The 20,450-nt window shown below is 32.8% G+C and overlaps 2 protein-coding genes across 2 annotated transcripts in view; both read right to left on the bottom strand.

The window, feature by feature from the left end:
* LOC129912687 (uncharacterized) overlaps positions 1-20,450 on the bottom strand; it is a 101,705-nt gene that overhangs the window by 70,660 nt on the left and 10,595 nt on the right. The gene's annotated exons all lie outside the window — the stretch shown is intronic.
* LOC129909321 (mucin-2-like) lies at positions 5,834-6,766 on the bottom strand. Its single transcript, XM_055986408.1, has one exon. It carries the CDS (start codon positions 6,764-6,766, stop codon positions 5,834-5,836), a length of 933 nt encoding a protein of 310 aa, XP_055842383.1.

Genomic DNA, 20,450 nt, shown 5'->3' with positions numbered 1-20,450 from the left:
ATATTTTGATTCTTGTGGCAAAAAAAGTTTAATTTGGTTGGCCAGTGTTGTTTCTGATTCAAAGACCGCTACTTAAATTTTATTATTATTATTATTATTATAAGTTTATTACAATGCAAATAAATTACAAAATAATATGTGAAAAGCGCTAGCTACCAGGGCCAAAGGCTAAACGATTTTTAATTGATTTTGAAATATACATATTAGTTATAAATGATTGATACAAAAATTCAAGGTTATATATTTCTATGAATATTGAAGGCTTTAAGAATGGAATATATTACTTTAATGTTGTCTATGGATGGTGATTTCAGGAGTTCCAACATCGGTTCGTTGATGCCGTGAGATGATAGGGTTCTTTTTATTGGTTCACAGTTGGAGGCAAGATGTGGAACCGTGAGTGGCCCGTCGTTACATAAGTGACATCTTGGGGGATCTTTGTTCTCGAGGAGATGACAATGTGTTAAGTTGGAGTGTCCCAATCGCAGACAAGTGTAACAACGGATCATGGGGCTACTGCAGTTTGTAGGATAAGAAGCAGAGTCAGCACTGGGATTGATAGTAGTATAGTGGTGGCTATATGCGTTCCACTTGGTCATCCTGAGGTCCTTCCAGTATTGTTTTACTTTATTGTAAATATCTTTTTTACTTATCACACAGGTCATAATTAGGGGTTCACTAGCTGCACTTTTGGCGACTGTGTCCGCGAGTTCATTTCCCTTTATTCCCGCGTGTCCGGGGATCCAAAAAAGTTTGATGGATTTTTTATTTGCAATCAGTTTGTCTATTATGTGACGGATTATTTGGTGGTTGTTGTTGATATTTTGTATGGCATTGATGGTCGACAAACTGTCCGTGAAAATTATTCTTTTTTCTGCATTCTGCAGTTTCATTGCAGAAAGTATTGCTGCTGCTTCTGCACAAAAAACTGATGAAAAGTCTGGTAGGAGGGATTTGTAAAGGGTATTTCCGGTATCGTCAACTACAGCAAAGGCCGCACTGTTGTCCAAAATGACTTATCTCGTTGCAAAAATCATAACTTTTGAACGGATTGAGGTAGCGGTACAGTTTTTTTTTTAATTTGAAGGAAATTTCCAGGGCTGTTACACCAATGAATTTCAAGAAAATTGTTTTACAGGGTGTTTAGGAATCATCGGCCGAAAACCGATTTTCTTAAAAAAAAAAATATTTAAATTAAAATTGGTATGCCATTTTGTAGAAATCACTAATTCACATCTAAAAAAAGTTCAGATTACACTTTTCCATGATATTACGATTATAGAGAATGCCAAAAAAGTTGGTCCCGGAAGTCCGTCTGTCTGTCTGTCTGTATAAGGATCTACATCCTAAACGGATGGACCGATTGACTTCAAATTTGGTATGTAGCATTTTTTGGAGACCCTCCAGAGGTGTTTTTGGAATTAATTTTTTTGGGCCAAAAATAACGGTACTTGTCATACACCAATTTCAGTAAAGCTGTAATTGCTCAAAAACGGCTCCAACGATTTTGTTTAAAAAATTCAAATGTAAGTTTGAAAACAAGGTCTATCTTCTAATGAAAAAAATTTTTTTGGAAAATCATTATTAACGGTACCTGCCATAGAACGGTTTTTTTTAAATCCGATATTCTCCGAAACGGCTTATTCGATTTCAACGAAACTTTTTTTGAAGAAGCACTTATATAACTCAAATATAAGCCAAAAATAAAATTTCAAAAAAAATAATTTTTGGATTTTTAAAAAAATTTTGAAATTTTTTTTTGAAAAATAAAATTTTCGAAAACGGGACATTGTATTTTTTTGAAATTTTGTTTTTAGATGTGGATTAGTGATTTCTACAAAATGGCATACCAATTTTAATTTAAACATTTTTTTTAAAGAAAATCTGTTCCTTCTGCCTTCATTTTTTTTCAAAGTACAAAATCTCGGCAGTGCGCAAGCATGCGCAGCTAAATATTTTTATTTTGAATCAACAATTGATTGGTACACATACCCTATTCGGCTTAATGAATGGAACCGAATGGATTTTTTACGGTACCTGCCATAAAACCGTTTTTTTTCAAATCCGATATTCTCCAAAACGGCTTATTCGATTTCAACGAAACTTTTTGTGAAGAAGCACTTATATAACTCAAATATAAGCCAAAAATAAAATTTCAAAAAAAATAATTTTTGGATTTTTAAAAAAATTTTGAAATTTTTTTTTGAAAAATTAAATTTTCGAAAACGGGACATTGTATTTTTTTGAAATTTTGTTTTTAAATGTGGATTAGTGATTTCTACAAAATGGCATACCAATTTTAATTTAAACTTTTTTTTTAAAGAAAATCTGTTTTTGGCCGATGATTCCGAAACACCCTGTGAAATAATTTTATTGAAATTCATTGGTATAACAGCCCTAGAAATGTCCTTCAAATAAAAAAAAAAATTGTACCGCTAACTCAATCCGTTCAAAAGTTATGATTTTTGCAACGAGATAAGTCATTTTGGACAACCGTGGGCCGTGCCGTGTTGGTTTTTCGTACCGTCTGTGTATATGAAGTTCCAATTATCCCTTTTGTAGGGGGATGATTTTTCGAAGAAATAAGATCTGTACACGTCATTGCTAGTTGATTTTTTCGGAAGCAAAGTAAGATCTGTATTAATAGAACTAGGAGAAAGAAGCCATGGTGGGTGTAGGCATTCTTTTTCACTATGGAAGGACAGTGGTATCCCAATTTTTTCGGCGGATAATAAAATGTTGTTGATCGTCGAAGGGCATTTCGGTGTTTTTTTCCGGAGAGAACAAAGTTTTGCGGTTGGTATGATTGGCGATTTGTAAGGTCCGTTTATTTTGTAACAGAGGATGGCTGTAAGGTAGCCCATTCTATCTTCTATAGACGGCAGTCCGGATTCGGTGAGCAAGTTAACTATCGGAGTTGTCCTGAAGGCTTTTAGGGCTAGACGGATTGCACCATGATATTCTGGTTTCAGCAGTTGAAGAGATGTTTTTGAGCACTTTCCATATATTGTTAAGCCATAGTCTAGTTTTGATATAATAATAGATTTTATAATTCTTATTATGGTATTTACATGAACAAAGCTTGATTTGCAAGATAAATATTTTATGACATTAACCCTGGAAGATAGGCTTTTTTTAAGTTGTTTACAATGTTCCTTAAAGTTAAATTTATTATCAAAAATTATACCAAGAATACTTAAGCTGTCTCTGTTACATATAGGAATATTGTTAAAATATAAATTGATTTCTTTTGGACAACTCGTTTTTCTACATATATGTAAGATATTACTTTTATTAATTGATATGATAGAACCTGAAATGTTGGACCAATTGTTGATATCAGTAAGAACGTTTGAAAAGATTGTTGTTAATTGTAGAAGGTTTTTGCATTTTGAGAACACCAGAAGGTCATCGGCATACAGAGAATACCGCACAGATTGATAATTATTAAGGATTTCGCTTATATCGTTAAAAGCTATGGCAAATATAACCACGGAAAGTGGAGATCCTTGGGGGATCCCATTATTTAAATCTTTAAGGTTGGAGTAAACATTATTTATTCGTGTGCGGAATTTTCTGTTTGTAAGAAATGATTTGATATATTGAAACATTTTTGGTCCAACCTTCCATTCCATAAGTTTTTTTAGGACAACATGAATCCCTATTCTATCAAAAGCCTTTTCGAAGTCGATTGATAGAATAGAGATATGATTTTTCGTGGATAGGGATGTTGCAATATATTCATCAATGTACAAAAGTGCGTCGGTGGTACCGAGACCTTGTTTAAAGGCAACTTGATTGTTGCTTATGAAATTATTATTTTCAGTGAACCATTGAAGTCTTTTGGCAATAATTTTTTCTAAAATTTTACCCATGCAGGAGAGTAGTGATATGGGGCGATAGCTGGTAGATTCAAGTGGGTTTTTCTTAGGTTTTAGCATTGGTATGACTGTTGCTGTCTTCCAGGTCTGAGGGATAATACCACTGTTGAAAATATTGTTGTACAGAGACAATATTCGATTTTTGAGATTGTTAGGGCAGTTTTTTAACATAGGGTAGGATACCCGATCCATTCCAGGAGTATTGCCTTTGACAAGGGAAAGACAGTTTTCAAATTCGGTGCGACTAATAGGTAACTCGATTAACTTACCGGAAGTAGATGTGTTAGATGGATGAATACACGATTGCAAGATAGTAGTTTTAGATTGGACAAATTGTGGTGTAAAATTGTTATCGTTTGAGTATGAAGACCAAATGTTGCCGAAGTGATTGGCGATTTCTAATGAATCTAAAAGTGTTGTCGAGTCAGTTTTTATAGTTTTTATGGAATGTGGGGAGAAATTGCCTGTAAGACGTCCGATGTCGGCCCAAAGTTTTTTGGGAGTTGAGTTGCAGTTGATATTGCTTGTAAATTCCTCAAAGGATTTTCTTTTTGAAAGCTTAGCAGCTCGTCGAAAGTATGCGTTTGATTTCCGATACTCAATAAGGTTGTAGTTAGTTGGGTGCTTTTTAAAGGTTTTCCAGGCATTTTGTTTTGTTTTCCGTAACTCGCTTATCTCTTTGTTCCACCATGGGGGATTTGATCTACCAAGACCTTTGTGTGATTGTGGGATTGCGATGTTGGCTGCTTCTCTAATAGATTTAAGTATTTTTGATGCTTCTTGGTTTATATTTGTTGAGATAGGTCTAGATGATAGCGATTTTAAAGAATGGGTCTGAAATTGGTTCCAATCAGCGCGATCGATAAGGTATTTAGGTTTAAATTTTGAGATGCGTGATGAAGAGTCCATTAATAAGGCTGAAAGTAACGGAAAGTGATCACTACCATGTAGATTGTCGAAAGCAAACCAAGATATATTAGGAAATAGCTGTGGGGAAACCATTGTGAGATCAACATGTGTGAAGGAGTTGTGGGTCGAGAAATGGGTCGGGGAGCCATCGTTTAGCAGAATGAGATTTGTGATAGCAAGAAAATCTTCAATCTTTTTGCCTCTGGTGTTACTTATAGGAGAGCCCCAGAGCGTACTCCAGGAATTAAAATCCCCAGTAAGTATTACTGGATTATGAAATTGATCGACAATGTCACATAAGTCGGATGTTGCAAATGGTTGGTCTGGTGGGATATACACATTTAGGATTGTAATTTTGAATTTAAGTTCTATTTCAATTGCTAATGTGGATAAATTGGAGTTTGTTGGAATAGGAGTTTGTGGAATGGACTTGTGAACAAAAATCCCTATCCCTTGTTTGTGGGTCGTATTTGTTGGAAGGTTATGCGAATAAAAATTGTATTGTTTTCGAGATAGAGACGAAAGTTTATTTTGGTCTGTTATGTGAGGTAGATGGGTTTCTTGAATCGAAATAATAGATGGGTTATGATCTTTAATCAGTAATTGCAACTCATGGTAATTGTTGAAAAGACCGTTAATATTCCATTGCAGAATCTTGACCATCATAATAAAAAGAAAATCTCTTGGACGCAATATGGTTTTATTTTTTTTTTTATGTATATTGCGAAAAAGAGAAGGGGGAGGAGGGTAAATTTAATATCGAATTTAGAGTCGAATTACGTTTGGGAAATATAGTTATGATTTTAAGGTAACTATTAGTTAAATATTTTTATTTTTTTTTTTTTTTTTTTTATTGGTTATACCTGTAAAAGGTATAAAGTGTATTATATTTTGTTGATTGAATTTGGAACCCCAGAAATCTGGGGTTCTTTAGTTTAGAGTATGGCGGCGACTGTCGGGGGCGGGCACCTCATGGAAAATCGAATTTCCACGAACTGTCCGCCCCCGACAGCCGCCGCCAAAGGTGAGTAGATTATATTTATTTATTCCATAATGACGTCCGTCGCTTCGTCACTATCGTCGTTAGATTGTGCGGAAGCTGAGGTGTAATACTGAGATTTTAAAATTAAATCTTTAGTCATAATTGTTATAGGAGAGTTGGGTAATTTTGTGATGTTAGTTTCATCGTTTGTGGGTGGTTTGATTGGGGTGGATTGTGTTTGAATTGATGTTGTAAGGTTGTTGGTAGGATTGTTTGTAGATGATGATGTGGATGGTTTTGTTTTTGAAGGTTGGGTATCAAAGTCTATGGAAGAATCGTTTTCAGAGACTGGATTCGTTGAGTTTGGAGGTGAAGAAGTTCCTGGATTGGATGTTGATTTAGCCGGGGCTAGATCAGATTGATTTGTGTTTGAGGGTAAAGAGGGGATGGATTTTATTGTTTTATTTTGGGGGGATGGTGGTTCGGTTGTATTCGCGTTTTTTTCAGTAGCAGTTGAGTTAGAGTTTTGGTCACGTATTTGAGAGGCATAGGTTTTAGACGGGTTGATTTGTTGGAATGTTTTATTGTATAGTCGCCTAGCTTCTGAAATAGAGCATTTTTGCTTGGTTTTGATTTCTAGTATTTGATTTTCTTGAATGTATCGTGGACATTCGTTTGAGTTGGAAGGGTGAACTCCTTCGCAATTGACGCACATTGTTCTTGTACATGGAACGGGCGTGTGTGGAGGTAAGTTGCATACATAACACGTGGGCTTGCCAGTGCACCGATTTTTCGTATGACCTAAACGTTGACACACTTTGCATCTCATTTGATTAGGGAAATAATCCTTGACTAGTACCGTAGCCCAACCGGCTACCACTTGTTCAGGATGATTATATAAATTGAATGTGAGAACTATGTGCCCAGTGGGAACTTTTTTGTTGTCGACAGATTTAGTAAATTTGAAAGCACTTGTTACACCTTGAGAAGCCATATTTTTCGCGATTTCGGTATCCGGGCAGTTATTTAAGAAGGGGGCATAGATAATACCTTTGCTTAGGTTGAGGGAATCGTGAAATTTCACAGAGATAGGGCACAAGTTTGCGAGCGTTTTCGTTGCGATGAATCTACGTGCGATAGCTTCTGATTTGGTAAGAATAAGGAGGTTGCCGTCGCGGAGTTGGGAGATTGTTTCCCATTGGGTACTTATGCCGTCGATTGCTTTGCGTAGTTCGAAGACATTGAATGAATTTAGAGATTTATTACTGTCTGTTGAGGATATAACAATATATTTTGGGTTTGCGGAGTTGATTGGGTTCGTAGAAAAGTCCAAACCTGTGTAGGTAACGCGTGCACGTTTTCCTTTTTGTGTTTGATGTTGATTACTTAGGACTACCAAGTCTAAGTCGGAAAACTTCCCCCCTCTGCGGGGGGGCGGCCCTGCCATGGTGAAAAAAACTTTTTTAAGATTTATTCAATTGAAAAGGATAAATTGAAATTCGATTAAATTGCCTGAAAAGCAAATTGCAAAAAGGGTTGTCAAAAAAAACACGTGGGTTATATGAGCGAGACAGATATACTGTATGAAACTGGTTTCCGAGGAAAAAAGATGAAGTGATCGCTACGAAGGCTAGACGATGACTGTACTTAAATTTTAAATATCTCGGGCAATAAAAGAGATATCGGAAAGATTTAAACATTTTTTGAAAGCATAAAACTAGCTCTTATAGGAAACGTTACAAATTTATTCATATTGAATTACTCCACATAAAAACATAACCTCGAAAACAGCCAAAATTACGTTTTTTTGACATTGTGTAACGGTAATATTTCAAAAACGAAGGCCAATCAAACTTTTCTGTCTTCAGATTCGGATTCAGCACCCCAAAAACTACTAGAAAAGTATATTTTGGTTCTTGTGGCAAAAACCTTGTTGACCAGTGATATTTGTCTGAACAGAATTTAGGTATAAACAAAAATTTAATATGACCATAAAAAAATAGTCAGTTATATTTTAATACCTATTTATTTTTATTTTTTAACATCAAAATACACACCTTTACCATTCTACACGAAGCCAATACTTGCCCTATAGAACAAGTAAAAACGGTCAGCTACAAATTTTTTGCTGCAACTTAAACGATATGTATCTAATCAAAAAAAGATAGAGTGCGACATTATGGTATTGAGTTCCCTCTTCTTCATGATGACTTTGGGCCCTCGCACGTCCACGATTCACATGGAGAATAAAAGAATATCGAATAGCTTCGATAGGGTCAGTTGAAGAAAAAGAAAAAAAAAACAAAACTACTTTTTCTGGTAAAGAACCTTAATGAAGTCTTTTAAATTGGTGCTTCTTGATATCAAGAATCCATTTGAAAGAAGTTTAAAGACCCAGACAAAGGTCTCAAGATAGAAATCAAAAGGAAAAAGACTGAAAAAAACATATATTCTTACCTATAGGTTCTTTGGAAACTCACATAACAAAATATACTGAGCAACAAGAAAAACTGCCGGCATACAAAAGGGCCCTATAAACAAACAAACAGACAAAAAAAAGGTCCGAAGGTAATTGTGTTTACATTATTCAGGTAGTCGTTAATGCGGTAATGTGACGACATAGTTTTACTGTCATCATTTTTATAAACTATCTAGCTTAGAGGCGAGGTGATGTGATGTGCGCGTTAATGTCTCTGTAATTAATCTAATTGAACCGTGAGACAGAGGAAGAGGTCTAAAAGACTTGGGTTTTATTTTTTTTTTTTAGATTTATGAACATTTATTTGGCATTTAAACAAAAAAATGTAAATTGTTATCAGAAGGGAAATAAGATTTGGTGTTGAGACTTGACCTCCAGTTATAATATTGTTTTAGTTTTTTAATAGGTTTTAAATTATTCAGGAAAATATTCAATTACATTAGGAACCTAAAATGTTAAGTGAAGATTTTATGGGTAGGTAAGTTTGTTTATTGTTTTCTTGGAAGTGCGTGTAGTGGGTTTTGTTAAGTAATAATTTACTGTAGTTTGAACTTTGACTTTGAAAAAAAAAACAACGTTAACTATTTAAGTCAAGGTAATGCTCATTATGATGTTATATTAAAATTAAAAAGGTTACCTTCATATTGTTAAGGTGGCATTGCCAGTTTTAAAATCAGAGTTTAGAATATTATAGCTGTCATATAAAAGTGTAACAGATAAAGTGGTGAAAAAACTTTGCTAATTTTTGTGATCGAAAAAGTTTAAAGGAATACTATAGAGAAATAAATCCCTGGGAGCTTAGTCCACTGAGGGACGAAGTTCTCACCTAACTGCTCATGAGCGAATTTGCCTTCATTCTCCTGCAAGATATTATCATAATTTAAACAAAAAAAAGTGATATTAATTCCCACTTTTCACTTAAAGACAACAGAATAAGATTAAGACTAAATCACAGCCTGAGATATATATTCACTATGGAATAAATGCCTGAGATAGCAGACGTCATTATAAAATCACAGCCTTAAATAACAGGCTTCAGTTTCAAATCACAGTTTGAGATATGAGACGTTACTTAAAAATCACAATCTGAAAAAGCGGATGTCAGGTTAAAATCACATGCAAACTTCAATATAAAATCACAGCCAGAAATAGCAAACGCCAATATAAAACCACACCCTGAAATAACAGACGTTACTATAAAATCACAGTTTGCGATAGCAGACACCACTTTTAAATAAGAGTTTGATAAAGCTGACGTCATTTTAAAATAACAGCATCAGATAGCAATCGTCACTAGAAAATTATTTCCTAAGATAGCATAAAATCATAGTAAAATCATAACCTGAAATATCAGAAGTTACCATTAAATCACAGTCTGAGAAAGCAGACGTTACTACAAAATCACACTCTAACGTAGTAGACGTCATTATAAAATCACATCCTGATATAACAGATGTCACTATAAAATCACAGTCTCAGATACTTGGCTGGCGATTAAATGAATGAAGAGGATTTACATATCTTAAGTATGGGTTGGGTTCGATATCCCGCTTTTTATATTTCCGTTTTTTTAAATCCCGCTTTTAAAATCCCGTTTTTTATTATCCCGCTTTTTATAATCCCGCTTTTTAAAATCCCGATTTTTATAATCCCGTTTTTTACTATCCCGATTTTGCAAGCAAAACTAGTTGTTTTATTTTAAAAAATCGCGCGATTTTTTAAAATAAAACAACTAGTTTTGCTTGCAAAATCGGGATACTAAAACAAATTAAAAAATGAGAGATTTTTCTAAACGCATTTAATTAAAACCTTTAAAAAAATATATAATATATAAAAAAATAAGAAAAAGTAAGGAATGTGATACTAAAAAGAAATCAATTAGCAAACTAATATTTACTTTAAAGTTTCAGAAGAACAATCAAATCGTGACAACACCTTAAATTAAGTACACACTACATAATCAAAAGAAATTTCATTTAAATATATTTCAACTTATATTTGTGAACTCAATTTAAGGCTTTAATCATTTTATGTTTTTATAAAAGAAATACCGTTTTCAGAATGTGTTGAAGGTACATATTGTGTGGGCTTTACAACGCAAAAAATCAGTTTTACTAATTTTTTGTCTATTTCTCATGATTTTTTTATTTGTGAATTAAGCATGTATTTTGTAAAATAATCGGGATTTTCGGGATTTGACGGGATTTCAAAATTCGGGATTTTAGAAAACGGGATTTAAAAAAGCGGTATTTTAGTAAACGGGATTTTGAAACTTTTTTTTCGGGATTTTCGAAAAACGGGATTTTAAAAAGCGGGATTCCGATACGCTCTACTTAAATATATCTCAGTTTGCGTTTTGGAAAACGCGTTACTCTCAATATCTCAAAAACGACATCTCACACAGAAAATTTCTATTGTATTTAGTCTACAAACCTTTTAGTATTCCTTAAGTCCACATCTCTCTAAAACACACTCCCGTGAATACGATTTAAAATAAAAATTTCAGTTTCTTAAGAACTCTAGTTTCAAATGTTCTCTTTTATAATAATTTGCATAACAAATTTCCATATAACGTTACACTCTAATAACTCATTTTTGTTTTAATTTTAATCCAAAACAAAAAAACCCATCATTTTAATTTACGGACATTAAAAATAATAACCAACATGCATACTACTATCCTCTTATAGTACATCTCCAACATAACATTCTATTACTTTTAGAATGACGTTCGTTTTAAAAGGATAAGAGAAGGGGGAGGGGGGAAAAGAGGGTGAAGCGAACAAGTGAAAAGGCCAAAAGCATGCCAAACAAACAAAAGCATAGTGGTGAATCGTGTGGTGTGGTTTGTATATCGTTGGTAATGGCTCCTAAGACTAAAGTTAATCCCACCGCAGTGAATGTGAAACGTCCTATCTGGAATTACTTCCAATGTTATCCTTCAAATAAAAAAAGAATTACAAAGAGAAAAAAAAATTATAAATGTAGGACGAGAGCAATGTACACAAAAACAAGAGGCAAACACAAAACAAAAAACTCACTTCTTGTTATAGAAAAACTTCTTCCTTCTACAAGAGATCCCTAGAAACCTATCAGCAGGACTCTGGCGAGACCTATATTGATTTTGAAAAAGAAAAAAAAAAAAAAAACTAAGAAACTTTTTTTTTTTCTTTCCCACCTGAAACCAACCATTCTTACAATATCTAGGTACACAAACACCTTCTTCTTCATCATCATCGTCGTGTATTATTCTAGGTATTTTTCAGACCGAGAAATATTACCGCCCCCTACTTCCCCTACAATTAATGGGCGCCAAGGGAGCTTTGCAAAAGAAAAACCCCAGCGAGTAGCCTCAAGTCAGCAGCAGAAAGCAAGTACATATTTGGAAGGGAAGCAACTTCCCACCAACCACCTTCTATACAATATTATTTCCGCGCTCGTGAACGTCAATAGATGCACACATCTATCCCCCCAAACCCTATAACTATTCCCTTCCCTATACAAAAAGCACACGACACTACATCAAAGTTACAGTTAGCGGGTGAGTTCGTTGACATTTTCAAATAAATTGTCGGTCTATTGTGAAGTGTGTGTGTAAGAGTGTGAGTGTGTGGGTGATGATGTGGGTGGTCGACAGAGAAAAGGGCAGACATCTCAACCCAAGTCAACCCAACCCAAGCCAACTCAACCCAACCCAATTCAACAACGATGTTTCCTCTGAAAAACGGAAAAGGTATCTTCAAACGGTTTTTCATGCTCATCTTCACTGGAGGGAATAAGTTTTTCTATCTGTTCGTTCTACATTCCCTCCCTCGCCTCGCCTTAGACCGATTTCATTTCTCCGTTCTCACATTTTCCATCAGTATACTGTTGGTTACTTTTTATTTTGTGTGCTTTTTTTGTGTTTTTAATCACAAGTTTGAAGTGCTGCTGGTTTGGTCTCTGTGCGGCGCCATATGGAATTGAAAGTGGGCTATCCCACAATTACTGTAGAAACTGATAAGAAAAATGGCGCGCGCGAGAGTCACCGTTACAAAAAAAAAAGGTCATTGGACAATTAACAGTCAATTAGTTTGAATTGAAATAAAGAGCTCGCGTGGTATATTGATTTTTGATAAGTTTTTTTTTTAGCTTTTTAGCGGATCCGAATTTAAGGATGGGAAACTCTTTTAGATGATTAGGGATAGGGAGTGAAGAATTATGTCTAAAGAGGATAAACTTTCTCATGTGTATACAGCTTCATGCAGAGTGTGTCCATTATGGAAGCCGTAAAATATTTGCAATAAAGCTTTGTAGCTAAAAAGTTGTATAGGAACTTAATGCTCCTAAGGAAGCACGACAAATACGGAAGTATGCTGGTTTAGAGTGGAAGAAGTAGGAAGAGCACTTTCTGGGATTCATTTTTACACACGGTAAAGAGGGACGGGAACTTTAAAGAGATATTGTATTTCTATTCACGAGAATATAATGCATTTTAGAAGCTTAGTGAATAAAGAAAGCTAAGTAGGTACTTAAATTAAAACTTAATCGAAACAATCCAACTTGATGTCATCAATCTTTGGAATTCTAAGGTTTAGTATTTTGCTTTCAATTTTGGTTTACTTCCTGTTAAAGTAGCTTTAAAATTTTTCTATTGCCATGCCATGTGATATGCTTGTTGGGGTTTTGCTCCCCTGATACCTAGATACAAAAATTAAAGTTACCACTTAAGCTTTAGTTTTCGTGCTCCGTTATAAGTTAAGTTTGTTTGTATAGATAAAATTACGGCTTACCCTATATCACAAGTTTTCACAGTAAAGGTTGTCTTCAGTGAAATCACGATTTTCCCAAGATAAATCATGAGTTTCTTCGGTAAAATCATGGTTTTTCTCGGTCAAATAACAAGTTGTTGCGTAACAATCACAGGTTTCCTTGGTTAAATCATGTTATTTCCATGTAAGTTTACACGGTAAAATCACTTATAACTCGGTAAAACCATATGTTTTTCAGGTTAATTTCGAACTGGCTGTGTAAAATTATGAGTTAAAATCTGATTCGTTCAGGTAAAATCACCGATCACCCAGTAAAATCATTAGTTTTTCCTATAGTTAACTATTTTTTTCATTAAAATTAAGTATTTTCCGGTTAAGTCACTAAGCATATCGATAAATTCACTAATTTTCCAGGCTTACACATGGATAAATTTGTAAATTCACGACTTTACCAGGTAAAATCAAGAAATGCATCTTAAAAATAACAGGTGTCCTAGGTTAAATCAACGGGCTTGAACGGTGAAATCATGGATCACCCTGGTAAAATAATGAATTTACCCGAATAATTCACAGATGTTTCTTGTAAAATCATGGATTTACCCTCTAAAATCGAGTTTTTAGTAAAGTTGTTTGCTTTGATAAAAACACAAGATGTACAGGCTCGCGAATTTGTGATTTTACCACCAGTGAAGCCTGTGATTTCGGTAAAATCACATACCTACTTTCCTAGAAAACCACTGATCACTCTGTGAAATCACGAGTTACTTTCTTTAAAAAAGTAAAAACAAAACAAACAGATCTTATGTATTTTCAATGACATTTTTCTGAATTGTTCCTAATACAAAAGAAAGGCTTTTTACTCTTCAGAGAGGTTCTTCTACTCTAAACTGTTCAAGTATACTGTTCAAAGAAGCTGTCTGGAACATCTCAGAAAAGGATTTTCTGTTCTTACTTTTCCGTCAGAACAGGTTCGATCGATCTATTTCCTCGTTGAATAAAACTATATAGAAGAAAAAACATATAAAAGTTTTAAAATGGCTGCTCAAATTTAAAAAAATTCACCAAATTTAGTATAACTCCGAAAAAGTGTTACACATACGCCACAGTGGACAACTTTATAAAATAAGGAATAACCTTATCTTTTGAAATAAAATTTTTGGTTTCCAGTAATTTTGATTAAATATCACTAAATTAAAAAATACGGTAATGCCAGCAATTATTCGGACTAGTCTCGGAAAAAGTAAAATTGTTATGCTGCATCATGTCAAAGTAACAAAAAAAAAGTTTATTCGTTAAATAATTCTTTCTACCAGGTAAGCTGGACGGTTTTCAAAATTTTTTTATGGAAGACTTTGAACCGCGATTTTAAGCGGAAAAAACAGCTTTTTTGTTATTGTAAAATAAAAGTTATTAATAAATTGAAAAAGGTGAGTTTTAGTGATGAAAACGCTTCAAAGTTTTGAACACTAATATAAATATAAAGAGTACATAAAAGTGTATTATTATGCACTCAGTTGTATTGCCTCGCGATCTATTTTATATTTATATTAAGTACCTAATTTCACATAAAAAAAACGCGAGATGAAATTTTAATAATCATTTTTAGCAAAAAAACAAAACCGACTTCCACGGATCAAAACTTGTTTTTATGGTTTTTAAAATAGTTCCTATGGCAAAAAGTCAACGAAATTGAAATGGGACCACACTGCAGCCACCAGCTATCCAATACAAAAAGAATTATCAAAATTGGTTCACTCAGTCCAAAGTTATGCGGTAACAAACATAAAATAAAAAAAAAAAAAAATACAGACGAATTGAATACCTCCTCCTTTTTGGAAGTCGGTAAAAAAGTACGTTTACTGCCTAATTTAATAATAAGTTTAATAAACTTAAGCAATATTTATTACATTGTCATTTAAAAATATGCGAAGTGCAAAAAAGCGAATGACTTAATGAAAATTCTATGAAACTGGTGAAGCAAGAATTTGCGAAATAATTTTATAAGCGCATGCATCTGAATAGCAATTTTAAAAACCTGGCAGTTGTATTTTTTAGGTATTAAAATTCGATTTGCGAACCTTAAACTCAAAATACACATTAAATATATACAAGAAATTATGCAATGTGTTTCGGTTCGGATCAATAGAACACACAATAATACACTTTTTAAAACTAACTAAATCGACTCTATTTTGTAGATTTTTTTTTTATTATTTTTATGTTTTCTTCTAGATTCATTAAAACACTTATTAAATAAAATGCACGACTGGGGTCGCACGTACTTGCTCTTATGCTTTAAGTTACTCTAATGTAAAAGCTTTTTATTCAAGAAAATTAAGAAAATTTAAAATTTGATATTTTCAAGAAATTAAAAAAAATAAAATCTGTTTTTTATAATTAATTAAATATCGTTTTAAAAATGATCTTTCACAAAAAACCAAGTATGCCAGTTTACTTCTTGTATAAAAGGGAATTTTTAGAAAAAAATGTTCGAAAATCGTTAGAGCCGTTTTTTAAAAATAATAAAAAAATAATTTTTTATATATGTATAAAAATTTTCTAACATTTTTCAAATAAAAAGTTGGTATGCTATTTTGAAGTAATAATTTATTTACGCATAAAAACGAAATTTCAAAATTTTTCATAAACACGTTTTCAAACAATTTGAAATATTTTTTAAATCCAAAAATGAGTTTTTTGAAAATTTTCTTAATTTTTAACATTACCTTTACCTAAACGATTTTGTATAAAAATTTTCGTTGAAATCGGGGTATTCTTGAACGAGATATTCATAAATCAAAAAAAAACTTTTATATGACAGGTACCGTTAATAACGGTAAAAAGTAAAAAGAAGTAGAAATTACTATTTAGCTTATTTTTATATTCTAAGAAATATTTACTCATCAAACATTGATCAAAAATGTATTTCCTATTGATCTTAAATACAAAAACGATCTAATGAAATGACATAACAACAATATTATACTAAGGAAAAGAAAACATCTCAAACCATCAACTGTAACATTTTTCATCTGAATCAATAAACAACACTGTCATACAATGCTTCGTCTTCGTTGTTGTCTTTTTTTTACCTATATTTGTTGACATTTATTATGGTTTTTCTTCATCATTTCGACAATATTAATGTTTGATGACAAACCGGCTGTTTAAATTAATGCATTTCTATTTCCACACCAACACCATTCGAGAGATGACAACAAATTTCAGAACAAATATTAAAGTAAAGTCACGTTCTCTATTCAATATGACTGGATGAATGAACTCCAAATGACAGTTCGTTTGCTTAGAAAATTCTATAAGATCTTCAAAAAGTAAAATAGAAAAATGAGTTTGCATAGGTTTCAATTCCAATGTATATTCTTGTGGACTTCTTGGCTTCTTGGACTACTGACAATTTTTTAAAAATTTGTTCAATGGGGAATAAAAAATAAAAAAACATCGAAACAGATGTTTACTCTGTGGGTTCGAGTCTTTTTGTTTTGGTTACGAAGAAATACGGTGAACCCCATAAGCGGATCAGATCAGCAGTGTGAAAAGTTAAGTTAAAGGTGGCAGGATTATTATCAACGAGACACCGAGATTATAACAGAACCGAATAAAGAATTAAGCTGGTCAACAAAATCGCACCTTTTTTAAGTTTTATTAAGTTTCTGCCCTCAGTTTTTTTTTTAAGCAGCTCTTACTTGAGTGTTACAGGTACTTAAAATGTAGGAAAAAATCGATTATTTAGATTTTATAACGGGAATACCTCGAACGTCGAAAACGCGAGCTGGTAGAAAAGTTTTGATTTTGGATTCGAGTTCAGAACTCCAAAAAACCTTCGGAACAGTTCAATAAACTTCGTAAGAGGACTCAAAAGACAGTTCCCTCTGGTGTTTACAACTACCTACTGTGACTTCGAATTTTTCAGTGACTCCAGGTCTGAGCATCTTTAGTAAATTCTCCATCTTACATTCCTACTAACAATTTTGCTTCTATAATGCTTTACAGAAGCAACAATTGCATCTGTAAAGCTTTATAGAACCAAAATTGTTTGTCTAATATTAATAATTCACATGTGCTGTATTTCCAAAAAGTTTCACAAATGGCGCCCAACGTGAAACATAAATGTCAAATATACTACCCATGTTTATAAGGCTGCCTTTTCTGGAATAAATATTGGCACACATGAATTTCAATAATGCATTTCTTATCATCATTTTATGAAACGATACGCCCTAACCTGTAGCATATGCAGATACACGTGATTTTTTCTTCAGTGTAAAACAGTACAAAGTAGTACGTTCTTGAGGACATTCTGATGCTATATACTCAAGCTCAAACAGGTCACGATGTCAATTTTTATATGATGCAATAATATGTAACACCAAAAGTCTACAAGAGAAAAAAAAACAACAACAAAAACTTAAGAGCACCAAACAATATTGCCCAGCAACAAGGATAATAATAGCAAACTATAAAACTTGACGACGTCATACTATTATTACGTCATATCTCCACTTCATGGTTATCAATACATACAAACATACAGATAAAACACAAACACACATATCGTTCATCTTTAGAAATTTAAAATATAGAATAACCGACACGACGACTTGGTGGGTGCAAAATCATTAATTCAAGAAAGGATCCTTGCATCCTTATTTTTTTTTTTTTAATACACATGTCTACATACTATAGAACAAACCATGAGAATGAGAATAAGTATCTACCTCCAAGTCTCTCCTCACATCCCTCTGCTCGACTTCGACATTCAGCCTTATTGTTGTTGTCTCTATCTAACGGTATTTCTAATATGAAGTTTGGTACATTCTTTCACACACACATATCATCACATAGAATATGTCACCATACTTTTGTGTGTTGTGTATGTCTGTGTATTATGAATGTTTTATTCCTTAAAAATTGGGGCAAGGACAACGTTGATTATGAAATAATCAAAAATGGGGATGATGAGATAGCGGAAGAAAAGAAGGAAAAGCTTTCAAAAAAAAAAAAAAAATTCTTCGTTAAGTTTAACTTGACGAAATGAAAAAGAAACTTAAAAGAGAGATATAAAGAGAGAGAGAGAGAGAGAGAATCTCCCAGCTTACAGAACTTAACGAAGGATGCTGCAAAATTATTGTTACAGCTGTTATAGGAGAATGAGATTATAAGAATATGCGCTTTACAATTTTCCGTGTATTTATTGTATTTTCAAAAAAACAAAAAAAAAAGAAACAAAAAATTACGGAACTGAATTATTATAAAATGAAATGCAGGTTTAAAATTTGTTTGGTTCATTTACATAAAAAAATAGGCTTAAAACATCACTTATAATCAATTTCTTCGTTGAGACTTTTCTATACCATTACAATTTGCAAAGTTTAAATTTTTTTTCGCGTGAGAAAAGGACATTATCTGCTACCGACAATCCCATAAACGGGCCACGTACAAAATGCTAAAGGGTGGCATGTTTGGTATATACTACTCACATAACGATAAAAAAGGTATAAGGAACTATTAGAAAACACAATCTTTCAACGTGTAATATAAGTATAATCAAGTTTTTGAAGTACTTTTGGTAAGGAAAAACTAATTTCCTATAAGTAATTTAAAAGGACTACGGTAGTACATACAACCATAATAAAACTAAAAACAAGGAGAGTTCTCTTTTATAATAAACAAAAAGTAATTTGTAAGAAGAATAGCGTTACCCAGGAAAAGTGTAGTGTGATAATTTTCTTGGATAATTTTTAGGTGTTTTCGGAAGATTTATTTATTTTAAGTTTCCTATAAACCTAGAGTAGGTTTTTTTAGAGAAGTTACAATGCGAGATATGTTGGAATTGAAAAGGACCTTGTAATAAATGGGTATTTTGCGAGTTTAACATCATGAAAAGGTTGTTATTTATGCAAAACTTTTTTATAACTCTGTACAAATGCCAATATATCTTGATAAATTGTCTTAGTAAATTTGACAAACCAAGGTTGAAGTAGGGTGGAGAAGCGATTAACTGTTAGCGTCATTAAAGGATTAAGTATTAAGCCCAGTCGGGATGTACAAAAAATTAAGCTGAAAGGGAAATAATTAGATCGTGCAATTTTTTTTCATAGGACGGTAGAGGGAATCACTGAGAGCTTAAAACCAGTTTTTCGGGAAAATCGACCTTGTGCTTAAGCCGCCATCTTGGTTTAAAGGTAAAACACGTTTTAGTGAATAACTCGGCCATTTTTAATTTTTGACAAAAATTATACATGTAAAACTTGTAGAAAATTTTATTTTCTATAACTTTTATCCTAATAAATTTTTCTATATGACCCATATTTTTCGAGTTAATTTGAAAAAACCATACCCCTACTCAGCTTAAACTTTATGCCCGCTTTGAATATAGATTTTAAGATCAACGGAATATGGGAGTGTTTTTATATGTTTTTGGGAATGATAAATCTAGCTGCAATGTTAGTTTTTGCAAATTCCTGAAATTTTATAAACAAAAGGAACTATCTCAAAATCGGTAAATGTCGTTTTAAACAAAATTAGTAAATATTATAACTGATGTCTAGCAAGACAATTGAGTATTTGAATTTTTCAAATCGGTTCATTAATTCCTGAGATATGACCAATTGTTTATAATAAAAGCTTAAAAGAGAGAGTGATTTATAAACAATTGGTCATATCTCAGGCATTAATGAAGCGATTTGAAAAATTCAAAGACTTAATTGTCTTGCTAGACATCAGTTATAATATTTACTAATTTTGTTTAAAACGACACTTACCGATTTTGAGATACATAGTTCCTTTTGTTTATAAAATTTCAAGAATTTGCAAAAACTAACATTGCAGCTAGATTTATTATCCCCAAAAACATATGAAAACACTCCCATATTGCGTTGATCCTAAAATCTATAATCAACCGGGTATAAAGTTTAAGCTGAGTAGGGGTATAGTTTTTTTCAAATTAACTCGAAAAATATGGGTCATATAGAAAAATTTATTAGGATAAAAGTTATAGAAAATAAAATTTTCTACAAGTTTTACTTGTATAATTTTTGTCAAAAGTTAAAAATGGCCGAGTTATTTGCTAAAACGTATTTTACCTTTAAACCAAGATGGCGGCTTAAGCACAAGGTCGATTTTCCCGAAAAACTGGTTTTAAGCTCTCAGTGATCCCCTCTACCGTCCTATGAAAAAAAATTGCACGATCTAATTTTTTCCATTTGAAATGTTTAATTCGACTGGGCTAATTTGGCATTACAGGTTTAGCACTCTAACCATTGCATTGGAGTAGTTGCCCACCTACAATAGACGTAAGCAAACGAATGCTAATCTTAAAAACTCTGTCAAATGGAAAGAGAAACTTAAATATAAAGTCAGTTATCAGCAGGGTTGTAAAAAATCATTTTATTTTTATGCATTTGCTCTCCATTACAAATTTAAAAAAA

This window comes from Episyrphus balteatus, chromosome 2 (genome assembly GCF_945859705.1).
Source record: "Episyrphus balteatus chromosome 2, idEpiBalt1.1, whole genome shotgun sequence".
NCBI lineage: Eukaryota > Metazoa > Arthropoda > Insecta > Diptera > Syrphidae > Episyrphus > Episyrphus balteatus.
Note: the sequence above shows the minus strand (reverse complement) of the source record. Positions and strands in the feature narration are given on the sequence as shown.